This window comes from Protomyctophum bolini, assembly GCF_963924005.1.
Source record: "Protomyctophum bolini genome assembly, chromosome: 14".
NCBI classification, from domain to species: domain Eukaryota; kingdom Metazoa; phylum Chordata; class Actinopteri; order Myctophiformes; family Myctophidae; genus Protomyctophum; species Protomyctophum bolini.
In genome coordinates, this window is record NC_137875.1 from 20,759,107 (window position 1) to 20,782,424 (window position 23,318).

Sequence of the window (23,318 nt, forward strand, 5' to 3'; positions counted from 1 at the left end):
CTTATCGTCATACATCACATTCCGTGCTCAGCCAATCAGCTGGAGCACATTCTGTAGTACCACACACAAACACACACAGCTGTGCAATAGGAGTGTCTAGCGCCTGTTCAACAATTCCCACAAATGTCTGGTGTGAACCACCTACAAGTTAAATGCTGGGGTATTGTCCAGCATTTAACCTGTAGGTGGTGTTGGAAACCTCTCGGATGAGTGGAGACAAGGATTTAACCTATATTTTAACTTTTAAACCATCAATCTTTTTTGTATATAAAATGTTTATATAATATAATCCATTATACTATGGTACATATTTTTCAGTAGAGCCACAAAGGCTAACTACTTAAAGAGATATTTCACGTTCACAAAAATAAATAAAAAGTAATGGCAAGATCACAGCTCCCTCACACATTAGAATGTTCTTCTAATACGTGAGGGGGCCGTGATACTATAATTATAAATATAATTAATTATTTTATTTGAAAGTGAAATATCCCTTTAAAGTGAAGTTTAAACCCCAAAGCCTATTCTTCCTTGTATGTCAAATAATGAACATGGAAAATCTACAAGCTCATTGCATTATGTTGTGACTGTGAGATGGTAGATCTGATATTTTTGGCTAAATGCTCACCCATTGTGACATGCTCAGAATAGGAAGGAACGCTAGGGTTTATGGATCTTTTTACTGACCCTAGAAAAGGTACTTTATATAACTTGAACTGAATCACTACTGAATATTATGCAAACAGCATAATACCATTTCTATAATGGTAAACAATATCTTTTTTTTAATCCCTCTACCACTCATCCGGCTCCCTCTGCTGGCCAAAGGCAAAGCTATTATTTACAGGTATAGCTGCTCAAATCTTTCTTTACCATATAATTATGCACTGGATTCAAAATAAACAAGGACATTTCTCAATTGAAAATAATGAACAGAGAAAACTAACTTAAGATGGTATGACAATTCAGGGACAAGAATCAACCACAATTGCAAGACATTAATTTGCTGCAAGATTACAAATAACAAAGAAAAAGGAATAAGACACCAGAGAAGACATGCTTTTCAGTAGATTTTTACTGTTTTTGTAACATGAATCCGAGGTCTTTATCCGGAGAGCATTTTGGGATGCTCTTGTCAGTGGAACCTGAGATTAAAAAAACTCCTTTGTGGGAGTATTTAAGTAGTATATATTTTATAGGTTTGTGACGTGTGAATTCCTATTCTCTATGCAAGAAAAATAAAAAAACAAAAACATCTGATAGTAAAACAAAGGACCATGAACAGAAAAATGAACAGTATTGAGGTTCAGCCTTTCTCTCTACATTAAGAATGAGTTGAGGTGGATGATAGCAGAACACCACTCCCAGCTGGAATAAAGAGATAACAGTTGGTGCCATTTTATACCAACGGATGGGGACAGGCCACGCACTCCTACAGCGGTGATTGAAGAGACATTGTTGGGCACAATGTGGAGGCGATGTGAGTGGGTGACATTAACTGAGATATACATTCTAAAAGAAACCTCAAAACAAAAAGTTCAATGTGCAACAGCGATCCAAGGCACAATAGCACAGTGTGTCATGCTTCACTAGCCTCCCTTAACTTTACTCTGAAGATCAAGTGAATCAGTGGATTCCTCGGTTTGTTCTTGTGCCCACTTTGCTGAAACAGATGGGTAAATGTCAAGTGTTGCCACTCACGGTATACTGCGCTCAAACCCAGCTGTAAGGGTTTAGAAATGACAAAACGGCTCTCACCTGAACAAAAGTAATGCTGGACTTCAGCAGCTAATGCATCGGTCAGTAACAAGTCTTAATTGAAGGTCAAATGTAGGAGGGCATACATTGTGCTTCGCATGCCTCCAATTAATCGTGTCCAAAAACGGCTACATTTATACTGCCACTTTGAGTCTGATTCATTTCCTCCCCACAGATATAGCTGACATATGAGGTATTTTACACAGCAGCATTACACAGACGACATAAAAATACGACAAAAAGGTTCTAATTCAATGTTTATAATAAGCAATTGCCATTTCATAGTCTAAATATTCCTACTATTAATAGTTTCTAAATGTCAGTTCTCATGTTCTGCATATTGCCTCAGTAATGCAGAGGATTCATAGCTGACTTTTATAGACAGTGAATTACAATGAAAAACTTGAAAATTACCTTCGCGTTTAGGGGTGTAGAACATGGAAGTCATTGCAAAATACGAATTACATGAATGACTTAAGTGTCTATTTTAATCAATGAAATAGTATTTTCCAAGTACCTTTGGCACCCTAAACTTGAGGTCGGTTTAACCAATACGGCTGAAAATTACAAACACGTTAATCTTAATTTAAAACACAATTAAATCTGTGGATTTAATCTAGTTTATGATTGGAGAGATACTTCTGAACGCAATTCTTTAGATGGGTCTGAAGGACCTAGAACAGGTTTCCTGTGTGGAAAATCAAGCAGAATCAAAGTGGCAGTATGGGTAGAGGCTAAAATGCTAAATCGTCTTAAACTTCCTGAATTTTCAGAAAGGTTTACCTTTCTGTAGCACTCACTACTGCAGTATGACCATAATGAAACATCTATTCAGTGCTACTAGAATCTCAGTTCAATGTGTGTGCAGTGTGGCTAGTTGCTCCAACCCAACCAGAGGGCAAACTCTATTGATAACTTTGCACCATGAAGGACAACTGCTTTTGTTCAAATGCACCACCACATTGCTCATAAATATGTATCTCTAATAAAACTACAAAATAGAGAAATAAAGGGAACAAAATAGGAATAAAATATATTTAAACAGACTATTATGATGATAATAATAATAAGAATAATAAGGTTTTTTTTGGTATTTTACAGCAGGGGGTTAGTGAACTTTGTTGGGTGCAGCCCTTTGTTAGAATCTATAATTGTAGGCATATGTTGAACGGTGGTATAAGCTACCTTATACTATTCTCAATTGCAGTAGCATATAACTTGAAGCAGACAGTCAAAACACTCATTTCATTTTCATCTGGCAACATTTAGATATTCTGATTTAATTTCTGCAGTTGTATTATCATTCATTATGAAGAAGAAAATTCCCCATGGGGAGATTCTTATATTATCCTTATGTTATCTTATCTTCTTATCTGAGGCAATTTACATGAGCACAGGTCGCAAAGGGTGCAAATGTAAAGATTACATTACAACTTTGAGGAAAACAAAAACGACTAAGAAAGGACAACTACAGTCCTTGCAAAATCCCCCAAGTAAGACTTTTCCACTCCACATTTGCTCAGAGTCAAAATAATAAGCACTCCTATCTCGTCTCCAACCATTGCTCCTGCTCAATCTCAATCTGCACTTCACGCAAAAACATTTCAACGGAAAGCTCTGTATCACACTTCAAACAGAGAAAGGCAGGGGCGTTGAGGGAGAAAGGAGACTGCATTGGCTTTAAGTGTCTAGGTCCTTCCTGCAGATAGTGGGGTGTAGTTAGGGGTGGGGGGGTTCTGGGTCAAGTTATGGCGATAGATACTGTAGTAATAAGGGTGGGGTGCTGCAGTGGCTCCTGGGAAAGCTGACCTCAATGAACGATGAGCGCCCCGGCAGCATAACTCACAGAGCTGTCCTGCCAGTTCCTGCACTCACTCGACTGGGCATAGTTCAGGAACGAGAAGTTCATTTCTAACCCGTTCTTCCTCAGCTCAGCAACAGCCTGCAGAGATCATATAGACATTTGGTCATACATTCACAACACATATGCATGCTTGTATATACACATACACAGATTACTTACGGAGGCTTGACTCCCTTCCACTTTATAGGAAGTGATATTTGATATTCCTGTAATTTACAAGTGCTCATTTTCCCCACACTAACTATACTGGCCATATTCACACGGCAGCCATTTTGCTGTTAGGTCAAATCAATACACATTGGGTGGTTGTTCCCCAGTTAATTGGTTTTACTTCTGTGGTCATAGAACTCACATGTAGCAGCACTCCAATGGGGTGACGCCCACAGATGGTATTGTGATATTTCTTCAAGTAGTTTGTAAAGGACATGGGATCCAGTTGTTCTATGATGCCCATCCCCTTTCACAAGCAGAGAGGAAACAATGAGTGAGGATGAACATGAACGTAGTCATACGCATTGTTTGTTTACAAATGCAAGTTGTCATGCATTTTTGTTTGAATAAAATAGTTTGTCAATTTAACAGATGTGGTAACAGACGTACCATTTTGTCAAGGTGCTCAATAGAGCGGTGGATCTCCCCTTGGGTTTCATCGTAGTATGTGTAGCGGAACCGCTGACCTTCAAAGAAAAAGAAAATAATCGGTTGGCGGCGGATATCTGGATACAGAAATTGTATCATTTAAGGCCCAAAGGATGATAGTGATTTCAAACTACATTTTACATCACACGATATATCCAAGACAAGAAATGTTAGTCTCCCTTTTCAAGCAATTCTCCACTGTCAAATGTGTGGCTGTTTAGTCAATATGTGATATTAACAATTTTGATTGATATCAAATATTTTTTGATTAACTCACCAAGATTGCCATCTAGTGGCTTCAATGTTAGAGCGTCTTAGTTTGAAAGCCGATTTACCCGGAAACTGCGAGTCAGGAAGTGAAAAACTGCTCTAACATATCCCGCAAATGTTATTTAATTCACCCAAAACAGACATTTTGTAACCGAGGATCATATTGTCAGCCGCAAATCAAGCTTGTTTTGGTCCAAAAAGAAGAATCCGAGATGTTACGATTCTAAAAACTATGTTCCCATAGACAGCATAAGCCAGCGGAATTTTCAATTCAATTTTTTCATCGCACGGAGTGCGTACAGAACAGTTGTGAACTGTAATCAATTGATATAAGGTGTGAAAAGGCGATCTCGGCGCTGTGCGCCTCTGCACCGGGTGAGTTGGCCAGAATCTGAATTCCCCTAGTGGCAGAGGAGAGAAATGGCTGTTGTCTTTAATGTTTGTGTGACTGCGGGGTGTCAACAGACGCACCATGTAATAATAATGACCTCATGGAGATACGGTTGAAAAACAATGGAGTATTGCTTTAAATGTTCTCAATATCTACCCCAATGGCAGAAGTCAGATGAGATGATGAAGAGGTTAGAAGGGTCTGCCAGGTACTTGCTGAGCAGCTTCCCATACTCCTGTTCCTTGGACTCGCTCAGGGCTCCCACCAGCACAGGAACAATGCTAAATTCATCTTTATGGCTGTAAATGGAAATCAATGTAACAACACGGTATGATACAACCTGGATTTTATATACACTTCACTGTCAAAATCTAGTCAGACATCAGGTTACAAAGGAAAAAAATACAAAATCAGCAGCCATCAGACCCTGTAACACGGCACCTGATTTTTTTCCACAGATCATCCATCTGTGAAAAGTTAATTTGAAAACCTCCACACAGTCAACAGATTTGGATTATAAAGATGACACTGGTGTAATTAGCCCACCTCTCACAGAACACCTATTACCACTACAGTACCTACAGTACACTGATGTTTCTTGTTAATTCAATATCACAAATGTGTTGCCACCTGATGCCATTACCTGATCAGAGCTTTTCTACAACAAGGAAATTGCATTTAGCTTTTGCCGACCGGACAGAAGGCTGTATCAATTATGCATTCAACCCTTGCCGTGTGTCACATGCACAAACGTGATTTTGGCATAACTCGCAAAATAGTGAAGCACTCGCAAAAAGTGAAGCACATAACTGAATATCTTCCAATCATTCACAACCTTACCTCTCCATGGCTTTAGCAGTGTAAGGCAAGTGCATTTCAATGCTGTGCTCATCTTCATCCGTCTGCAGGCTCATCCGCTCAAACATCCCAGTTTTCCAGAGGTCAGCATAAACTGCAAGAGAAGACCCTTTGTTTCAATGTGTCTAAACTCTCAACATAATCATGATTTAATATTTTAAAGCAACTTTAAAGCTGAGTATGTACAGAACTGCGTTGCAGCACTAAACTTCCCACAGGAGGTCTTTATTCTAACACTCAGGTAGATGTCTGGCCCTAGAGGTTATTTCAATGTATTTCATCTCACAATGCTGCTTGAGATCTGTATAACAAAGCAAGCATATCTAATGCATCTAAATCCTCTCTAGATGAGAAACCACACTCAATAAACAGAACTTCATTTCTACTCACCAAGTTACCAATGCTTGTGCTTTCCCCCTATAATCCAATTAATTGAAATGACCAGAAACAACATTTCTAATGAATCCAAAACAAATTATCATCATAAACTGAGAACAAGCTAGAGTATAAATCAAGTTATGTTTCCGTTTGCCTTTTCCTCACATTCCCCTGTTAATTCTTAAATTAATCTTCAACAATGAAGCTTCTGATCAAAGCAGGAATACAAAGACATTATGAACTACAGTCCAAGGAAGTGTGACGCCTGATTTATATGTAGTTGCGCGCCGGTGCCACGCACCAAAAACAACAGATCTACAAACTCAACAACAACACATCAGATGCAACGTGGCGTGTTGTGGGCTTGTAAGATCGGCTGTTTTCGGCACACAACAAAGCGCAACCACATACAACACAAGCTTGAGAGAGAACACCGCAATTTATAGAAGAAAAGCCATGAATACCCTTCTGGTCAATCCTCAGGTCGTAGAGGGGTGTTCTATAGACCTCTGCAGGGGAGAGGGCACAGCGGGAGAGGGGCACGTGGTGTGAGGGTCCCAGAATGAAAACCCTACGACTGCAGGACAACAAGGCTTACGCTCATTCACACTTTCTCCCAAAAGTATGTATACCACCAACACTGCAATACTACCATCTAAGATCCAATTGTTCAATCCTACAAACAAGACTATAAGACCTACATAGAGTGAGCACATTATAAGATGATAAGAATATACTGCTCATTACCCACAAGATGTTGAATGTAAAAATAAAAATAAACTGTAAATAACTCACGTAATCGATGGGTCAACTTGCTTATAGGCATGTGCCGCACAAGCGCCACAGTATGTATATCCAGCATGCCTGAACGCAAGAACATATCCAATTAGATCAGGGTAGGGCTGCCTGCAACTATTGATTATCATTTTTTGCAATTATTCTAATATTTGTGTGTGTATATATATATATCGATCAACAACTTTCCACCGTTATCTTATACTATTGCACAATACAACAGTGTTGTACAATAGTGAAAATAGCACAATAGTAACATGTCGCATCACAGCACAGTGTAAGCTTGTAGTTCTGCCATTTTATATACACATACATACACTGTATGTATATAGTCGTTTATTTTTACTTTTTTTTTTAACTTCAATCCCCAAAATAGGGATTTAATTATTCATAGAATATTTCATTTAAATCAATTAGTCCATCCTAGTATGTGATACGTGGGGATGTTGTTCTACCTTTTCAGAATGTATGCTATATTTGCTTACGGTGCTATGATGGCTCTAGCCGGTCTGATAGAGGACTGTGCTTGGGACAGCCAGCCTTCCAATTGTAGATTCAGCTGGGATCCTGGCAAATAGTTTAAGAAAAAGACATATTTTGGATTTATTCCTGATTCTGGACACAAACCAAACAATATATGCAGTAATAAACCAGACACTTTATACACATACTTTATACTAATTTACACTAAATGAACATGATTTATTTTTATATAAGCACTTCTTAGAGCTACTGCCCTTTTTCTTTTTTTGGACTCTGCAAGTCTTGTAGCTTTGTCAAATGATAATGAAATGAATAGTTTATTTCGATCTTTCTCCTTTTTCAGAGAGACATTACAAATTAAACAGTACTTTTAAGGTGATCGAAAAGGTATAGGCAGAAGCTTATAGCTTATTAGTGCCTATTCTTATCACAATGTATTCCAAGATACTAATGTGAATATACATAACCTGTATAAATGAACCTTATTTACATGGGCCATGAAATTCATCTTCATAATTTATTAGGTACCCTAACCGCATATGAAGCCATGTAGTCGAAGTAATGGGATGTCAGAGTTTATACTTTCTCACACAACAGTGTCAAAATAAGTATAAATATTATTATCACTGCCCTCACGAAGCTCTTGGAGCCAGGAAAATATACAAGTCATTTGTGAAACCCAAATACAAGAGTTTGACTTGACAACTGTCAGATGATAACACAATGAATCAATCTGTTTATATGTAGGGTATTTATTTGTATAAATGTGATAGGCTGGATTATGGCATCTTCTGTGACGACTCTTCCAATCTTGAGGATTTTTGGGGAGGATTTTGTTTTAATAATGGCAGGCAAAAAAGCACAAAGGCTTAGTAGCCACACATAGATATTCTACATGTAATTAAGTAACCAATGTTTGACTCAACTATAACTCATATGTCCAAAGTACCATGATGGGTATCATGGGTTATCATTGACATTATAGTGGGACTGGCTTAGAGGGGATAAACAGGCAGGATTGCTGGGCTTAATAGAAGGGAAGTATAGCAGCTAGCTGGTAAAATGGGGGAGGGGGTCGTCAGTGCAATATGAACCTTCAATTTGCTGCCCTGCCCTACCCAGTCCTTTGTTCCTAGGCAGAAAATAAAACATTCTGCGCTTCTAGTCGGTGGAGTCAGTGACCAACAAGACAGCAAAAAAGGCGTATTAATCATTTGACAGTTTCCGATGGCGAGAAGGCTGTCTTTGTTTAGAAATGTTTTCCAAATCTAGACAGTTAGCAGGCCAGTAAGTTTCAGTAAGGTTAGCCAAATTTGCTATTTGCAAGTTCACGCTGACACCTGGCACCAAACAGCTTGCTATTACAACAAATAAAGGAAATTTCAGATATGCGTTTGTTTTGAAAACACCTCCATCGACCACCAGCCCAGGGAGAATGTGCTGAATAAGCTCAAAACAATAGCTATAGCTACACGTTAGCATTATACTGTCATAGCTTGTCAGATCATGAATGAAGCTCTTATTGAACAAGAAAACAGTCTTATATATTATGAGACCCACTAGGCCGGGGAATCAACACTGATAAACAATAAGACAGACATCGATGTTGCCGGGTCCGGCTGGGATTCTCTGGTGACAGTTACCCGAAGCAGAGTACCAGCTGCCGGCGTGACTTGCTTCTCTGCACACCACTCGGTTCGACATCTTGGTTCCCAAGCCGCCTATCTTGGTTCACTTAAAATCTTTTGTCAGGTGGGGGGAAAAACTAAAAAGAATAGAAAAACATAAAAATCACAAAAGACGGTAAACAAACAAACGCCTGTGTGCTCTGCCGACACGCTGCTGGATCAGAGGAACAGAAGAGACAAAGGCTTCTGCTGCTAGCTTGGCTGGCTGGCTGGCATCTGCTGTCTGTTCAACCGTCCCGTCGTTGTGTTGTTGTTGCCACCCGGCTGGGAAATAACAAAGTTATAGCTGCTGCTAGTTCTTTCCTGCTGGACAGTGGACACCCGCTGTATCAGGCAGATCGAGAAAAGGTGTGATCAGATCACAATGTGTGATCAAAAACTAACTAAAGCTTGTCTGGACTGGTAGTGTCAGTGTGTCGACAACATCGAGCGGTGTCAGCAGCATATGTAGTTGGAATAGTAGTATAAACAGAAGAGAGGGATGTCTATCGGCTCCAGTCCAACATAGAACCAACAAGAACTGTCATAAATCCAATGGATTTTTCTTTTCTCGTTATGCTTGACTTTACGCTCCGTCGCACGAAGGTGTCGCGCGCCGCCGATCTGCAAGCGCGCAACGAGTCTCCTACGCGAGGCGCTGTGAGCTTGCAGATCCGCGGTTTTCGACGCAAGGCACCGGCGTACGACTGAACTATAAATCGGGCTTGCCTTCAAACTACGCGAGATTACGACTGGCTAGGGCTGAGAATGACGTCAGAATGAGAAATTATTTAGTTAGGTTTTGTAAACATTGTTATTACCAATTGTAATAACAATGTTATGTATTATTTAAAAAGAATAATAGAGTACAGTAAAGTACACACAGAGACTTCAGAAAACGCACAGTCAACACTGCACAGCACAGTCAGGCACATAATAACAAAAGGTTCCTTGATGATTGGCCTATTGAATTTGAAAAACGTTAGAATTATCTGAATGTGCATTTATGGAGGGTATTTAGCAAATAAAAAGGGAATATCACAACACATTATCATGTGATACGTGGCCGTGCACATGATTCACATTCACATTTGTGATGACGGCTATAGCTATGTATGCAATCAGCATCCGTCAGTTTTACTGGGGACCCGGCCATACTCAACATTTCTATCATATAACAAGTGGACTATGAGGGGAAAACCGGCTGCTGGCATCATGTCTTGTGATAGGGAATGCAGACAGTACAGCACACATGGGAACTGGCAATGAATGGCTATTAATTTGGAATCTAAATAAAAAAGGACATCATCGGGTCAACAGATGAAAGTGAAGGCATGAAGAAAAACAGAGTTAAGATCTCATGTATAATTTTATAAAATTGTGTGTGTGTGTGTGTGTGTGTGTGTGTGTGTGTGTGTGTGTGTGTGTGTGTGTGTGTGTGTGTGTGTGTGTGTGTGTGAGAGAGAGAAAGAGGTGGCTGAGAGAAATATTTAAATACAGAATAACACTTGATAGACTGGAAAACTACCAGATGAAGGCAAGTATTTGTAATATGCTAGTTACCATATCACAGTGTGTATAGGCCTATCATCTCAGGCCAATGTTTGTGTTAACACAATGTTTGTGTTTACACAAACCCTCAAAGCTGGACATAGGAGGGGCTGGCGGCGCCCCTCAATAATTGGGCATTAATAAAGTTGGGATCTTCTCTGTGAATTGTCACCTTGTGGAGAATCTTGTGTCACCCTCAGATCCTGAGCTGTCTAACCAAGATCTCAGTGGTGGAACAGGCGGATGATGATGGCTGACTTTAGGGGAGCATAAGGCAGATGAAGGGCAGGCTGCAGCAGAAAAGGGCCCCCAGTCATGTGGACTCAATGCCATTGGATCCTGACCCAGATCTGTCAAGGGCCGTGTGGTGGTTGTCCATGCACCAGTCTCCCCCAAACATAGTCACACACAGGCGTCCTCCGTAAAGGGAGAGGAGAGGACAGTCATCCTCCCCTCAAGGGACTGCCAATGGAGGTGGGTTTAAATTCTACAGACAATTATACTTAACTATTGAACCTACATTCATATAGCTTGGGTGCATACTTAGTTTAATGATATTTTATGATATTTTGCATAAAAATCTGTTATGGCAAAAGCTACAGGCTAGTATATGCATACTTGGTCTGAGATAAAAATGGTTGACCAAAGTTTTTAAGTGGTGCAACCAATGTGTGTGGGTGGCTGCCTGCCTGGGTGCGTCTGAGCACGAAAACAGCATGGTTTGTTTTTCACCACATGTGCGTAGCCTAACACACACACACAAACACACATGCACATATTAACTGTATATATGGTGATTTCGGGTGTGCCAGTATAGTACAGTACAGTACAGTAGACTGAGTAGAGGGTACAGTAGAGGGACCCCCACACGGTAACTCTGTCATTTCTCAACCGTTTCGGACACAGGCGGCTCGCTGGAATCTTCCACCACCCCCACACGGAGTTGCACCACTTACTTCACACGGGTGTGATATTTTCTTAACTTGCTGGAATTTGCTGCAAATATATTTCAGTGTACCGCTAACAAAAGTGTAAAGTTGATGCCCAGTGAGCATCAACTTTGCGTGCCCTTTGCGTCCCCTTTGCGTGGGTCAGTCCCTCATTGCCAGGACTTTTCAGGCGACCCACAAATTGAGACCATGTCCCACATTGTGACTAGCAGGCATCAGTGTTCAAATTCCCTATAGTCCCCTAATAGTTGGCTTTCTGTTGTAAAGCTCTCATTGACTCTTTCCTGCAAGATGTACTATTAAGTCTGTTAAAATAACATGAGAAATATCCCCTAGGCTACGGTACCAAGTCGGCCATACCACCCATGACCAAAATTTCCATTTAATACCAAATGTGAGATCAGAGGGGTTTAATAATAAAATGATAAGTTGCTAATGCCGTCCCGTACCCCCGGTTCTACACAATTACTTCTGTCCCTCAAATTAACAGTTTGGATTTTATTCTGGTCATCCTAAATCCAGCAAGGGCTTACCTGTTGTTGTTCTGTAGCTGCTGTCTATGAAGTCTATATAATAGTGGCTCTGCAGTGCAGGGTGACAGGTTTGAACTGCATGGCCAAATTGTGTCTCTTTTTATAGACAGAGCTTGAAACAGAACCTGTATTCTCAGTTGAGATTCTGGTTGGTTTACATTACTGCGGTCAGTCAGGCTGCATTCAGGTGTTAATGGCAATACCAAAATAAGTTGGAAGTCCATGAGCCAGAGCTCCAAATGTGGGCTCCTAATCTGAGTATTATATGAAAATATGCCAGAATTTGCATAACTTTCCAGAATGAAAATCGGAAAATTGGATATAAGAGGCAAGCTTCTTATTTAATTTTGTTTACATGTTAGAATCAAAGGTTTTAAAAGGTAAAGCACTACCGTATAGTCCTAGTAATTGCTAGTGCTTCTTCAGTTTTAATAGTTAATACCAGCTTAAATTTTATGTATAGTGTTCAAGTTCATTTTTGTTTCACCACTTCAAGTTTCACTTGTGTATCCTCTATGAGTTCTCTCTCTCCTGACTGGATAAAATTGGTATCCCAACCTGAAAATGTATTCTCGGTTTACTAAAGAGCTGGAGAGACGTTCGGGGAGACCCCTGTTACTGAAGAATAACTCTATTCTATCAATGATTACTTTCAGAGAGTCTGGTAACGACATGGTTTCATGTGGCCAGTATGATGTCAGTCACCAATGATGTATGACTCCAAACCATGAAACCATGCCGAATGCGCATGGTTTCATCCTAATGCTAGTCTGACTGCCATTGACTTGTACTTGGTCTACTGGCACCATGCACAAGACATTATTACACTGATTGGTCCAGCAGTTTGCAAGATGATCCCTGCTTTGGATCGATCGTAAGAGGTTACATCAAAAAGAGATTTCACTGACCTCAGTGTCAATGACATCACTGTCTCTGACATCACATAAGCCAGGCAACTGGCCAATCGGGCTAAGAAATAGTCATCAACTATTTAAGGCACAGAACAGGTACGAGTATATCGGAAACTTAACTAAAGTCCTCAAGGAAGCCAAGAGAGACCGAAACTTTCAATTGTCGAAGAGCCATCACCGTCTAACAGAGTTACAAGTGAGAACGGACAGTCTCAAAACATCCAAAGTGGGCCAGCTTTGTTAATCTAAAATACTTGGTGATCTAAAAAAAATGCTATTGCCAATCTGTACACTTTAGCTACAAATATTAACCAAATTGCCGTAAACAATGAAGGATCCACGGGACTTTCAGATTTTGTCCCGCATTGCTGCTGGTTCTATGTCGTTTCTCTCTGGATTTATGGACGACTGGCGTGCCAATGATATGAGAGTGTCTATATTCAAAATCATGTCAAGTTGGTTGGTGTTTAGTCTTATTGCAATTCACTTTGCATGGACAGTCTATGGAAACACAGTGAAACACCTGTATAACAGTCAAGGTACTGGACATAATGGACGCACACCTGGTACAGCAGTAACTGCACCTGATATAAAAAGGGGATGGTCTGTCTCAGTGGATCCATGTTCATTTAGGCAAAGCACAGCTGGAGAACCTCTCGACTGTATCCTCGTGTAATGGTGAGACCGGGGCAATCTACAACAGATGACAAAATGTGATGTTTTAATTTTCCAAGTTTCATGATGATACTGCATTGTAGACTAAATGTGCAGCCCTACTACAATACATATTGTATTTGTTGTTTCTCCAAACAGTCAGTGTATCATGTTTTCCTGAGTTACTGAAATGTGCCTTAAAGATTCCGAGTAGGCTTAATAGGCTTAATAATGAAGGACCGTCGGTCAAGAGAGGAAGGAAGATGCACCTATGTTGAAGATTGCACCAATCTCATCACTTTCTACTCACATATTGATGACATCAGTCCAGTCCTTCACAAATATGGAGCAACGGTTGGACGATGGATCTGAGAACAGCCTGTGGACAGACGGACAAGGACACAAACATTTTGGGGACAGAAATACGCAGACATATAAGTGCACTAACGTTCTTCTAGATGGCTCACCCCCTTAGGAGGAATGATGTAAGCGGAGATGTCACTGACATCAGTGTCATTGACATCACATAAGCCTCTCTTGAGCATCACATAAGCCAGTTGACCATCTGAAGAGCTTCTCTTTCACACCCTGATTAGCAAAATTATTAAACCCCGACGTCTTGACAAAGTGCCGGAGGCGCCTTCCTACCCCAATGCACAATGGCATACCGGGCTTTAAGACAGGAATACTCTCAAATGCCGGTTGTAACTCGTGCATACATAACCGCATGTGTCCTTACAACAGCTGCTGTGCAACTAGAGCTGATCACCCCTTTTCAACTCTACTTTAACCCTAACTTGATTCTCCGAAAGTACCAGATCTGGCGGCTAATAACGAACTTTTTGTTTTTTGGTCCTGTTGGCTTCAGCTTCCTTCTCCATATGCTTTTCCTGTATCAACACTGTCGTTGGCTGGAGGAGGGGTCTTTCAGGGGCCGCACTGCTGATTTTGTGTTTATGTTCATCTTTGCGGGGCTGCTGATGACTATATTTTGCCTTTTCGTAAGTCTACTCTTTCTGGGACAGGCCTTCACAATGATGCTGGTATATGTGTGGAGTCGACGGAACCCCCATGTCCACATGAACTTCTTTGGCCTCTTTAACTTTCAGGCACCCTTCTTGCCTTGGGTGCTGCTGGGATTCTCGGTGCTGCTAGGCAACAACGCCATTATAGATCTATTAGGTATCGCTGTTGGTCATGTGTACTACTTCTTGGAGGATGTGTTCCCCAACCAGCCAGGTGGTGGCAGGTGGCTGAAGACCCCTTCCATTGTAAAGATGCTGTTTGACACTCCAGAGGAAGATGGCAACTAACAACCCTCTTCCCGTGGAACACCCTCAAGGATTTTCCTGGCGGGAGGCTGTGCCTTAGGGGATTACAATGCCAAATGATCAGAACTCGTAAACTATTCATGATGCCAGATTATTGTCACAACAGCAGAGAACGATAGCCCAGTGACCTTGCATTGTGAACCTGTTGTTGGAATTTGATTAAATCGCAGCAAGAAAATATTTGACAATCGTAAAATGAGAGTAAATGTTAACTGTATATGTGAATGAATTCAGATTGCCGTTTCTTTTTCTTTCTTTCTTTTTTTCATTTGATTACCAATCTAAAACATGACAACCAATTATGAAAGAGCCCTGAAAGTGTCAGTGGCAGGATGACAATCTATATTCACTGCCCCTCCCAGAACCGCAATTGGCTGTTACAGTATTTGCTTGCCATCTTACCAATGAGACCCACCCAGGGGGTTGGCTGATCAAATAGCCTACATTACAACATGGATAGGAAGATGGGATTTTAGTAAAGCTATAGTGCTTAGTGCTGAAACCAACACACAGTGTGGACCTGCTACAACATCCACCACAATCTGGACGTCAAATCAAAACAGGCATACCTAAACATCATCGGCGACAGTGGCACTTAAGATGGAACAGTGAGGTCAGCTCTCTGAAGTCTGCGGGTAGTGCCAGGGTGGGTGCCCAATCAGTGAAGAGAACGATCCTATCCGGATTGAGGGGATCTGACATTTGTGATCCAGATCACACAACATAACATGCTCTTCTGACGGGGCGTGCAGACGCATCACTCACACCGGTCATCTATCCTGAGTCAGACCTGTTGAGTCGTCATAGACAGACAGTCAGCTGCTAGAAAATACTTTCTGGAAGTACTTTCTAAAATTCTACCTGCCTAGTCTCCAGGCCCACAGAAGTGTCCGAACTCAGGTCGACAGAAGGGTCCGAAGTTTGAACTCCGGTCGGGACCACATGCATGATCGTAGACCCTCATTCACCCCGAGCACAGATCAGAGTAGGGCAGTTGGAGCTGTGTGGATCTTCATATTTGGATCACTGACATCATATTTTTGATGATGCGATATTTGAGGCAGTTCTGCATAAACGCTTTCAACACTTAGTGAGGGGCATTAGCGTGAGATCAAAGACAAATAGGTAGAAAGCAAACTTATAAAAACCTTATATGGTTAGGTTCTTTCTGTCTGTCAGAAAGTGGGCAAGACACAGAAACCAAGGGCTATAGCTAGTTCCAACTGCTAAAGAGCAAAGAAAACAGCGGTTGCTAGTGCAAACAAAATGGCATTGAGGGCACCAGCATCAGTGACCGGGAGTCTCATTCTTGGATTCCGCAAATGGTATTACAACCTATGTGGCTTCAATAAGCTCGGTTTGTTGCGTGATGACACCATTCATGAAGATGATGATGTGAAGGAGGCGCTGCGGAGGATTCCGGAGAATGTGTACAATGACAGGACTTTCCGGTTCAAGAGAGCCCTGGACCTCTCCATGAAGCACCACATCTTGCCCAAAGACCAGAGGACAACATATGAGGAGGATGTCCATTATCTGACACCATACCTGGAGGAGGTTATTCGTGAAAGGAAAGAGAGAGAGGAGCATGACAGGAAATAAAATATATGCTGTGATAATTTTATTGGACCTTTGTTTGGTATACAAATATTTCATATATATTTCTATGAATGCGGCAAGTCTATGTGTGTAGTGTGTACGTCTGTAATCCACGTAACTTGAGAACCGAGAACCGTTCGCCCCGCCGACTTCAAATTCGACACACGCCACCACAAGGAGTGCCGTGCCCGGTGTCGAGTCGGTCGGATATAGCGTTGTCCAAGACCAGCACAATAGCCTCTATCCGGGCTCTGGAACTGGTCATCGCTATATCCCTATATATGGAGCTGGCCTATTCTGACATCTGCATAGACTCCATATTTGGGCATGCCTAACAAAGAACTAACAAAGGGCATAAAAGGGACACATGATAACTGGGTGGGGAATGCATTTCCAACTTGCATCGTTCAAAGTAGGCCAGTGCCCCAACAACGGGCACCGCTCTAGTATAAAATAATAACCAATATAATAAATTGTAATTCATTAAAAAGAAAAGAAAAAGAACAAACCATCAAATATTGGAGAGCCCTCTCCTAGTTGTGGGGCCCATCTGTGGGTTATGCCTGAATATGGAGATGACTGATGTTGTCATCCTGACATCATAGTTTGGCCTTCAAATATCCAATACTGCAAGCCGCTGAGGGTCCAGCACTATTAGAAAGGTCCAAACGCGTAACAAGAGAACGTAACAAGAATATTCAGTTGTCACAATGCAGGACCCAAATGAGGACACAGAGTGGAATGATATTCTGCGGAAGAAGGGCATTCTTCCCCCCAAAGAAATCCCCAAAGATGATGAAGAGGAGGAAGAGTTGGCTCTCCAACAGCAGCGGTCTGTGAAAAGCTATGAAAGCATGACAGTTGATGAGCTGGATGAAAACGAGGACGAGTTCGATGAAGAGGATGAGGCTGCCATCGAGATGTACAGGCGGAAGCGCCTCGCGGAATGGAAGGTGACTGAGGTGAAGAATGTGTTCGGGGAGGTGGGCGAGATCTCTGGACAGGACTATGTCAAGGAGGTCAGCCAGGCTGGAGCCGGCGTTTGGGTTGTGCTACACCTCTACAGACAGGGCATTCCCCTGTGTACCCTGATCAACCAGCACCTCCACACGCTGGCCAGCAAGTTCCCTCAGACGAAGTTCCTCAAGTCCATCTCCAGTACCTGTATCCCCAACTATCCTGACCACAACCTGCCCACTATCTTCGTCTACTTTGAGGGAGCGCTGAAGGGGCAGTATGTCGGACCACTTGTCTTCGGTGGTATGAACCCAAAGGCTGAAGATTTGGAGTGGCGGTTATCGCAGAGCGGAGCTGTGAAAACGGACCTGGAGGAGAACCCCAGGAAGCCACTCCAGGACATACTCATGTCCTCAATCAGATCGTCACTCCCCACGCAGAAAGACAGCGACTCGGACGACGAAGACTAGACTGGCAGCACAAATACAACTTATGCCCTATCCAGATTGGAATCTGATTGTTTTTTTATCTGTGCAGCAAAAAAAATCACACTTGTGTGAAGTGAGGGGTGCTCTTATCATACATCACATTCTGTGTACAGACAATCAAACGCTCAAACGGACAGACACAAAGCTGCATGAAGATTTAACCACATTCCTAGGAGGTTTTAAATGTTATTCAAGGCTATGAAAGCATGACACTTGCCTCTAGCCACTATAGGATATGACACTTTCCAAAATATCACTAGCAGCTCGACACATATGTATATTAATAACATTATGTACTGTTAGTGACATACAGTAAAACGTTATTATGGAAGACATTCTGTATGAATACCTCTGTTGCTGATGCACACTGCACTGCGACTATAACTAAAAAACATCGCATGGATGCACCTGGGACGTATCCTCAGTGATGTATCCTGAGGTCAACGGGGTTTCGGGTCTCTCAACATCATACCCCTCACTTAGGCGACCCAGCCGGGAGTGATCAAGTCCCGACTTACGTCCCAGTAGCTACCCTCTATCAGTCCCACTAGGGAAAAACCAGGGTCACACAATCCGTTGGAATTACTCCAGCACTACTCTGCCAGGGCTGGGAGGTACACTTCTGGCACGTGGAGGGACTAGGCTCTGTGGGTTGTCTCCTGTCCGGGCCCCTCCTACGTCTCACCAGGTCCACTCCTGCTCTCACCAGGAGTAGAGCGAGGACCTGTGCGTGGCACCAGAGTCCCAGCACCAGACAGTTCATTCAGGAGTGGTCGACAATGGTTCCGCAGGGTCATGGTGCTGCGGTTACGCTTGCTGCTTGCCTCCCAAAGGCCTCACCGAGGGTTGTTCACAGTGATATAGTGATATGGCATGATGGTTGAGATTACAGATCTCCATACTTCCATAGTTGCTGCTTTGTTGTCTGCACTGTTTTCATTAGGTGAAGCCCGATTAAAATTTCATCGTACAATTCTGGTGTCGCTCACTCAAAATAGCAGACCTACAAGTCCATTTATTTTAGTTCTGTGTCTATAATACTGTATCAGTACCCACCTGTGGGTAGACCTATTTTCTCTGAGGGGCGCTAGCCCCTCCCATGTCCAGCTCTTGGTGTACCGGTATATGTGTACAACCTTTGTCCTACACAAACATTAAATTCCCATTGACAATTTAATGGACAATAAGAGTGCCCCTCACTTCACACAGGTGATTTTATTTTTTACTGCATTTTTATTTAGAAGTTAAATAACTAAAATGTTACTATATATACTGAAGAGATGTTAACGCTCTCTCTGATTTATCTGAATTTATCTGGTAAAGGAATATTTTGTATTACACCACACTACAGTACACACTTACTGTATATGTGACCAAACTTGACACACAGTCATAGGAGGCCTTCGCCTTGGCCTCCAGATCCCTAAGGGGTCATACAGTAAGTCATTGCTGTTTTTGTAGACATTCTCCAGTGAATCTATGTAAAGAGTCTGCCTGCCAGTTTTTCTCCTACATTACTGTAGTGGTTCTATGAGAGATTCTATGGGAGAAGACTACATTACTGACATGGTTCGCAAACTTTTTAATTTCAAGTACACCCTTTCTCTCAGGTCACAGACCTGTTAGGTGCTATTCCTTCAAGGAACCATGATAGTCCCTGGTCCTCACTTTGAGAACAACATTAGTGATTGGACCTGCCTCACTGATAACAGACTATCATTGCACCTGGTTAAAACTGAATCGATTATCTTCTTTGGGTCAAAAACAAACCACTGCAAGGCAGATGGCTTCACAGTCAAAGTGGGTGACAATGTTATCACAAGAAAATAGATTACCTACCTACCTGGATGGCTGGATTGTATTTCAGAGGCAAATCTTTCCAGTGAAAAAGCTAGAAGGTCCTGGGTTCGATTCCCGCTGGGAACACTGTGGGTGCTGGGTGCGTCTTCCCTCCTTCGTGTCATCAGTGACCATACCCTAGGTGGGGTTGGCGAAAGAGCCTTTCTGTGTGGAGTTTTCATGTTCTCCCCATGTCTCCTACGGTAGGTAGGTACCCTCACAAAAACATGCAGTAATCCTGGTCTGGTTGTAAAGAAAAAATGCCAACTAAATTAAAGTAATAAAAAATAAGTCAACCAAAGAAGAGTTTTGTACAGGATCTCCTCACTGGTCAGTAGGATGTAAGTGTTTGGTCCGACGTACTAAACAGTCCAAATACACTGAGGATTCTAGCAGGAGCACTCGTCCAATGTAACTTCGACTATGCATGCACCTCATGGTACCATAGTATGACAAAGGCCTTAAAAACAAGGCTTCAGACATCCCAAAACAAACTGACCGTCAGGCTACTGCTTGGCCTCAGACCTTCTCATTTAACCCCTGCTCAATGGGCCTGGTCTACAAAATACTCTACAAGTTACAACACAAAGAGACACACAATGTGGTCTGTCAAACTACTTCAGCATTAAAGACGGACGACGGCCACAAACACAACACAAGAGGCAGCTCCACAAATCAAATCCAACCCCATCTTTGGCTCAAACAAGGGGTTAAGGTTAATTCGGTCTACTGCTATGCCACCTAAATGTGGAACGCCCTACTAAGTACAACAGTCATAAAAGCATGTGAATTTACTCTCCTTCAAAACCGCTCTAAAAGGGCACTTGCAATTCGGAACTGGCCCCTGCAAAAAGTCCAAGCCTATCACCAAAAACCTTTCTCTCTAAACAAATCCAATCCAGGAGGTGAAATGTGCGAGTCTGCCAGAAGATGGCAGTGCTTCCTAAACTAGCCTAGCTTGTGCAGTCCATGCACAGTGTGAACGTACTGTAGCAACATGAACAAAGGTCAATCAGGAGAGCACTGTTGATCAGGATCAGCGTCAACACGTAAATATCTCCAGGGACTGGTTCCAAGTGCCTACTGTTGCTACTTAGAGCTAGGTTTTCGTTTTTGAGGGGAAAGGGCTTAAGTCCCACTTCCACCTCCGAAAAATGAATTCAGAAGCTCCTGGGATTTCCCTCTGACCTTTCTACCCCCTCAGCCCTGCCAGAGGGATTACTGTAATATATATATAAAACACACACACACACACACACGCGCGCGCGCACGCACACGCACGCACGCGCGCGCACGCACACACACACACACACACACACACACACACACACACACACACACACACACACTGTACTGTGCACATCTACGCTCAAAGAGAAATAGGACTTATTTTTAGGTAAAGGTAACTTCTTCATTCGAACCTTCCACTGTGTAGGTATTCTAATGTGCTGACAAATGCTTGTTTGTTTAACGTTTTAGTTGGACAGGAATCCTTTTGCTACTTTTCAGACCTGCACACATTTTATTGGCTTGTGTGGGATTTTGGGCAGGAAACCAGAGCTAATGCTCGTCTCCCACTTCAAACGGATGCCAGGAGCCCTTAAATGTCATGGGTTGGTTGGGGAGGTGGGAGGTTGTGGGGTGCAGGCAGGGAGGAGGAGTGAGGAGGTGGGTATAGGTTCCATCTTGCTCAGTCTTGCATGGGGAGAGGGAGAAATCCTCCTGGAAATGCTCCAGCCAGTGAGGTCTTATGATCTGCTTATCAGTGAATTGTGAAGGTGACTGTACCTACCTACTAGGCTGCTAAGGCGGAACAGATGTTACTATAGATAGACTGTGCCAGTCTGTGTCAGTTACAGCCAGGGTCAGCCTATATGGGACCTCTGCAGTTTAGGAATATTCTATACTCTTCAAACTCAGTGCAGATGTTCTTAGATTGGAAACACAATGCACCGCGGGGGTCCTGCAGCACATCTTCTTAACTCGACTGGATCCCGCGGGTTTGGAGGTTTCACAGTGTCAGTTCAATTTCTTAGCCCAGTGGACCCCCCCCCCCCATCCACTGTTTTTAGATTGACAATTACAATGGTTTATGGTTGGCATTTTCAAGACTCAGATGCCCAAGTTTTTGCTCCACATGACGGTAGGACAGCGTATTAGATCAGACCTCAGGGTGGGGATGTTGTTGGTCAGCGGGTATCCCAGGGTGTCTTTCGACTCATGCCAGGAGCCGTGTTTATAGGACAGTCTTGGCTCATTCTCTCCAGTGTTAATTTATTTCCATAAAGGCAGCCATGACACATTCTCTCCTGGGTGTCTCTGTGTGGCTTTGCTGTGCTTTTCTGACCCCTCTCTCACTCGCACACGCACATGAGCGCGAGCACGCAGGCAGGCAGGCAGGCAGACAGACAGACAGACTCCCTCTTTATTTCTCTCTGACAACACGCTTTTTCTGTTTCTCTCTGCATCAGAAAAAATTGCTGTATAAAAAAAGAAGAGAGTATAAACCAGGGATTACGACAGTCATTGGGTGTATGTCTATCTGTGTGTCATCCTGTCTGTCTGTCTCCTCATTTTACTCCTTTTACTTTTTACTTATATTTAACTTTTGTATATCTTACTATTATATCTTATACAGTACTGTAGACAACGGCTTGTGTTACCCGAGTCTAAATCGAGTTGTCTCCTGAGACCAAGCTTGAACTCAGATTTAACTAGTTCTCATAGCTGCTGTGCCGAATTAGCTTCTCAGTGCAATGCCACAATCAAGTCAAATTGCATGTGAACACACTTGGCTCAACACATCTACAATGTAGTGTTCTGTGGTTTTGGGTCACGTCACAGGCTCACAGTGTATTGTTACATTTCCTGTGGTATGTGATTATGTGATCTTCTTCATGTTGTGGCATCTACCTGGTGTGGCACGGTTGAGCCACTTTCCCATATCTGTGACTAAACCTTTAAAATCAGCTTGCCAGTAATGTGCTCCTACCGCCCATGGATCTGTTTGGCGATGGGGAAATATTATGACGTCTCTTTGTCGGGCTTACATAGAGCATGCAGGTCTTAATTCACTAAACCATTGGCATAATTGTATCAGTGGTTTGACCAGGCACACATTCATGATTTGTGCTCTACTGCATATTCGCTGGGTCTGAGACTACCCCGGTCTGTCCGTCTTTTTGTCAGACAGATCCGATCCACTTAATGAGGGAGAACAAGGCTGAGAAATGAGGTATTTCCTGGCTGAAGGGTTTATCCTACAGCATAGCGGATCTGGTTACAGCATCCTAAGGCGAGACATGACACGAGAAAGTCTCTGGAGAGATTAAGACATTTGCTCCTATAATACGTCACAAGCATTCTGCTGCTGCATATTCCATAAAAGATTAAGTTTGCACA

The 23,318-nt window shown here is 42.4% G+C and overlaps 4 protein-coding genes across 5 annotated transcripts; 3 read left to right on the plus strand and 1 right to left on the minus strand.

The window, feature by feature from the left end:
- Window positions 1–1,057: 1,057 nt before the first annotated feature.
- Window positions 1,058–12,188, minus strand: memo1 (mediator of cell motility 1). 2 transcript variants are annotated; one of them, XR_013965258.1, is made up of 10 exons: window positions 9,080–9,800; window positions 7,439–7,520; window positions 6,954–7,022; window positions 6,623–6,735; window positions 5,763–5,874; window positions 5,079–5,221; window positions 4,223–4,299; window positions 3,975–4,079; window positions 2,142–3,700; window positions 1,058–2,091 (listed from the first exon to the last, which is right to left on the minus strand). XR_013965258.1 is itself a non-coding variant. In XM_080781812.1 (10 exons), exons 2-10 carry the CDS (start codon window positions 9,138–9,140, stop codon window positions 3,569–3,571), a joined length of 894 nt encoding a protein of 297 aa, XP_080637938.1. In that variant the 5' UTR covers window positions 9,141–9,201; window positions 12,138–12,188; the 3' UTR covers window positions 1,058–3,568. The 2 variants fall into 2 exon arrangements, 1 of the variants encoding a protein (XP_080637938.1); XM_080781812.1 differs by adding an exon at window positions 12,138–12,188 and having other exon boundaries at window positions 1,058–3,700; window positions 9,080–9,201.
- Window positions 12,189–14,361: 2,173 nt separating this feature from the next.
- LOC308328389 (derlin-2-like) lies at window positions 14,362–15,015 on the plus strand (the record flags this gene model as incomplete). The annotated part of the gene is made up of 1 exon (XM_080782165.1): window positions 14,362–15,015. The coding sequence occupies one exon, from the start codon at window positions 14,362–14,364 to the stop codon at window positions 15,013–15,015; it is 654 nt and encodes a 217-aa protein (XP_080638291.1).
- A 1,284-nt stretch (window positions 15,016–16,299) lies between these two features.
- Window positions 16,300–16,635, plus strand: LOC308328632 (cytochrome b-c1 complex subunit 7-like; the record flags this gene model as incomplete). The annotated part of the gene is made up of 1 exon (XM_080782607.1): window positions 16,300–16,635. One exon carries the CDS (start codon window positions 16,300–16,302, stop codon window positions 16,633–16,635), a length of 336 nt encoding a protein of 111 aa, XP_080638733.1.
- Window positions 16,636–17,342: 707 nt separating this feature from the next.
- On the plus strand, window positions 17,343–18,059 carry LOC308327825 (phosducin-like protein 3; the record flags this gene model as incomplete). Its single annotated transcript, XM_080781382.1, has 1 exon — window positions 17,343–18,059. One exon carries the CDS (start codon window positions 17,343–17,345, stop codon window positions 18,057–18,059), a length of 717 nt encoding a protein of 238 aa, XP_080637508.1.
- Window positions 18,060–23,318: the final 5,259 nt, after the last annotated feature.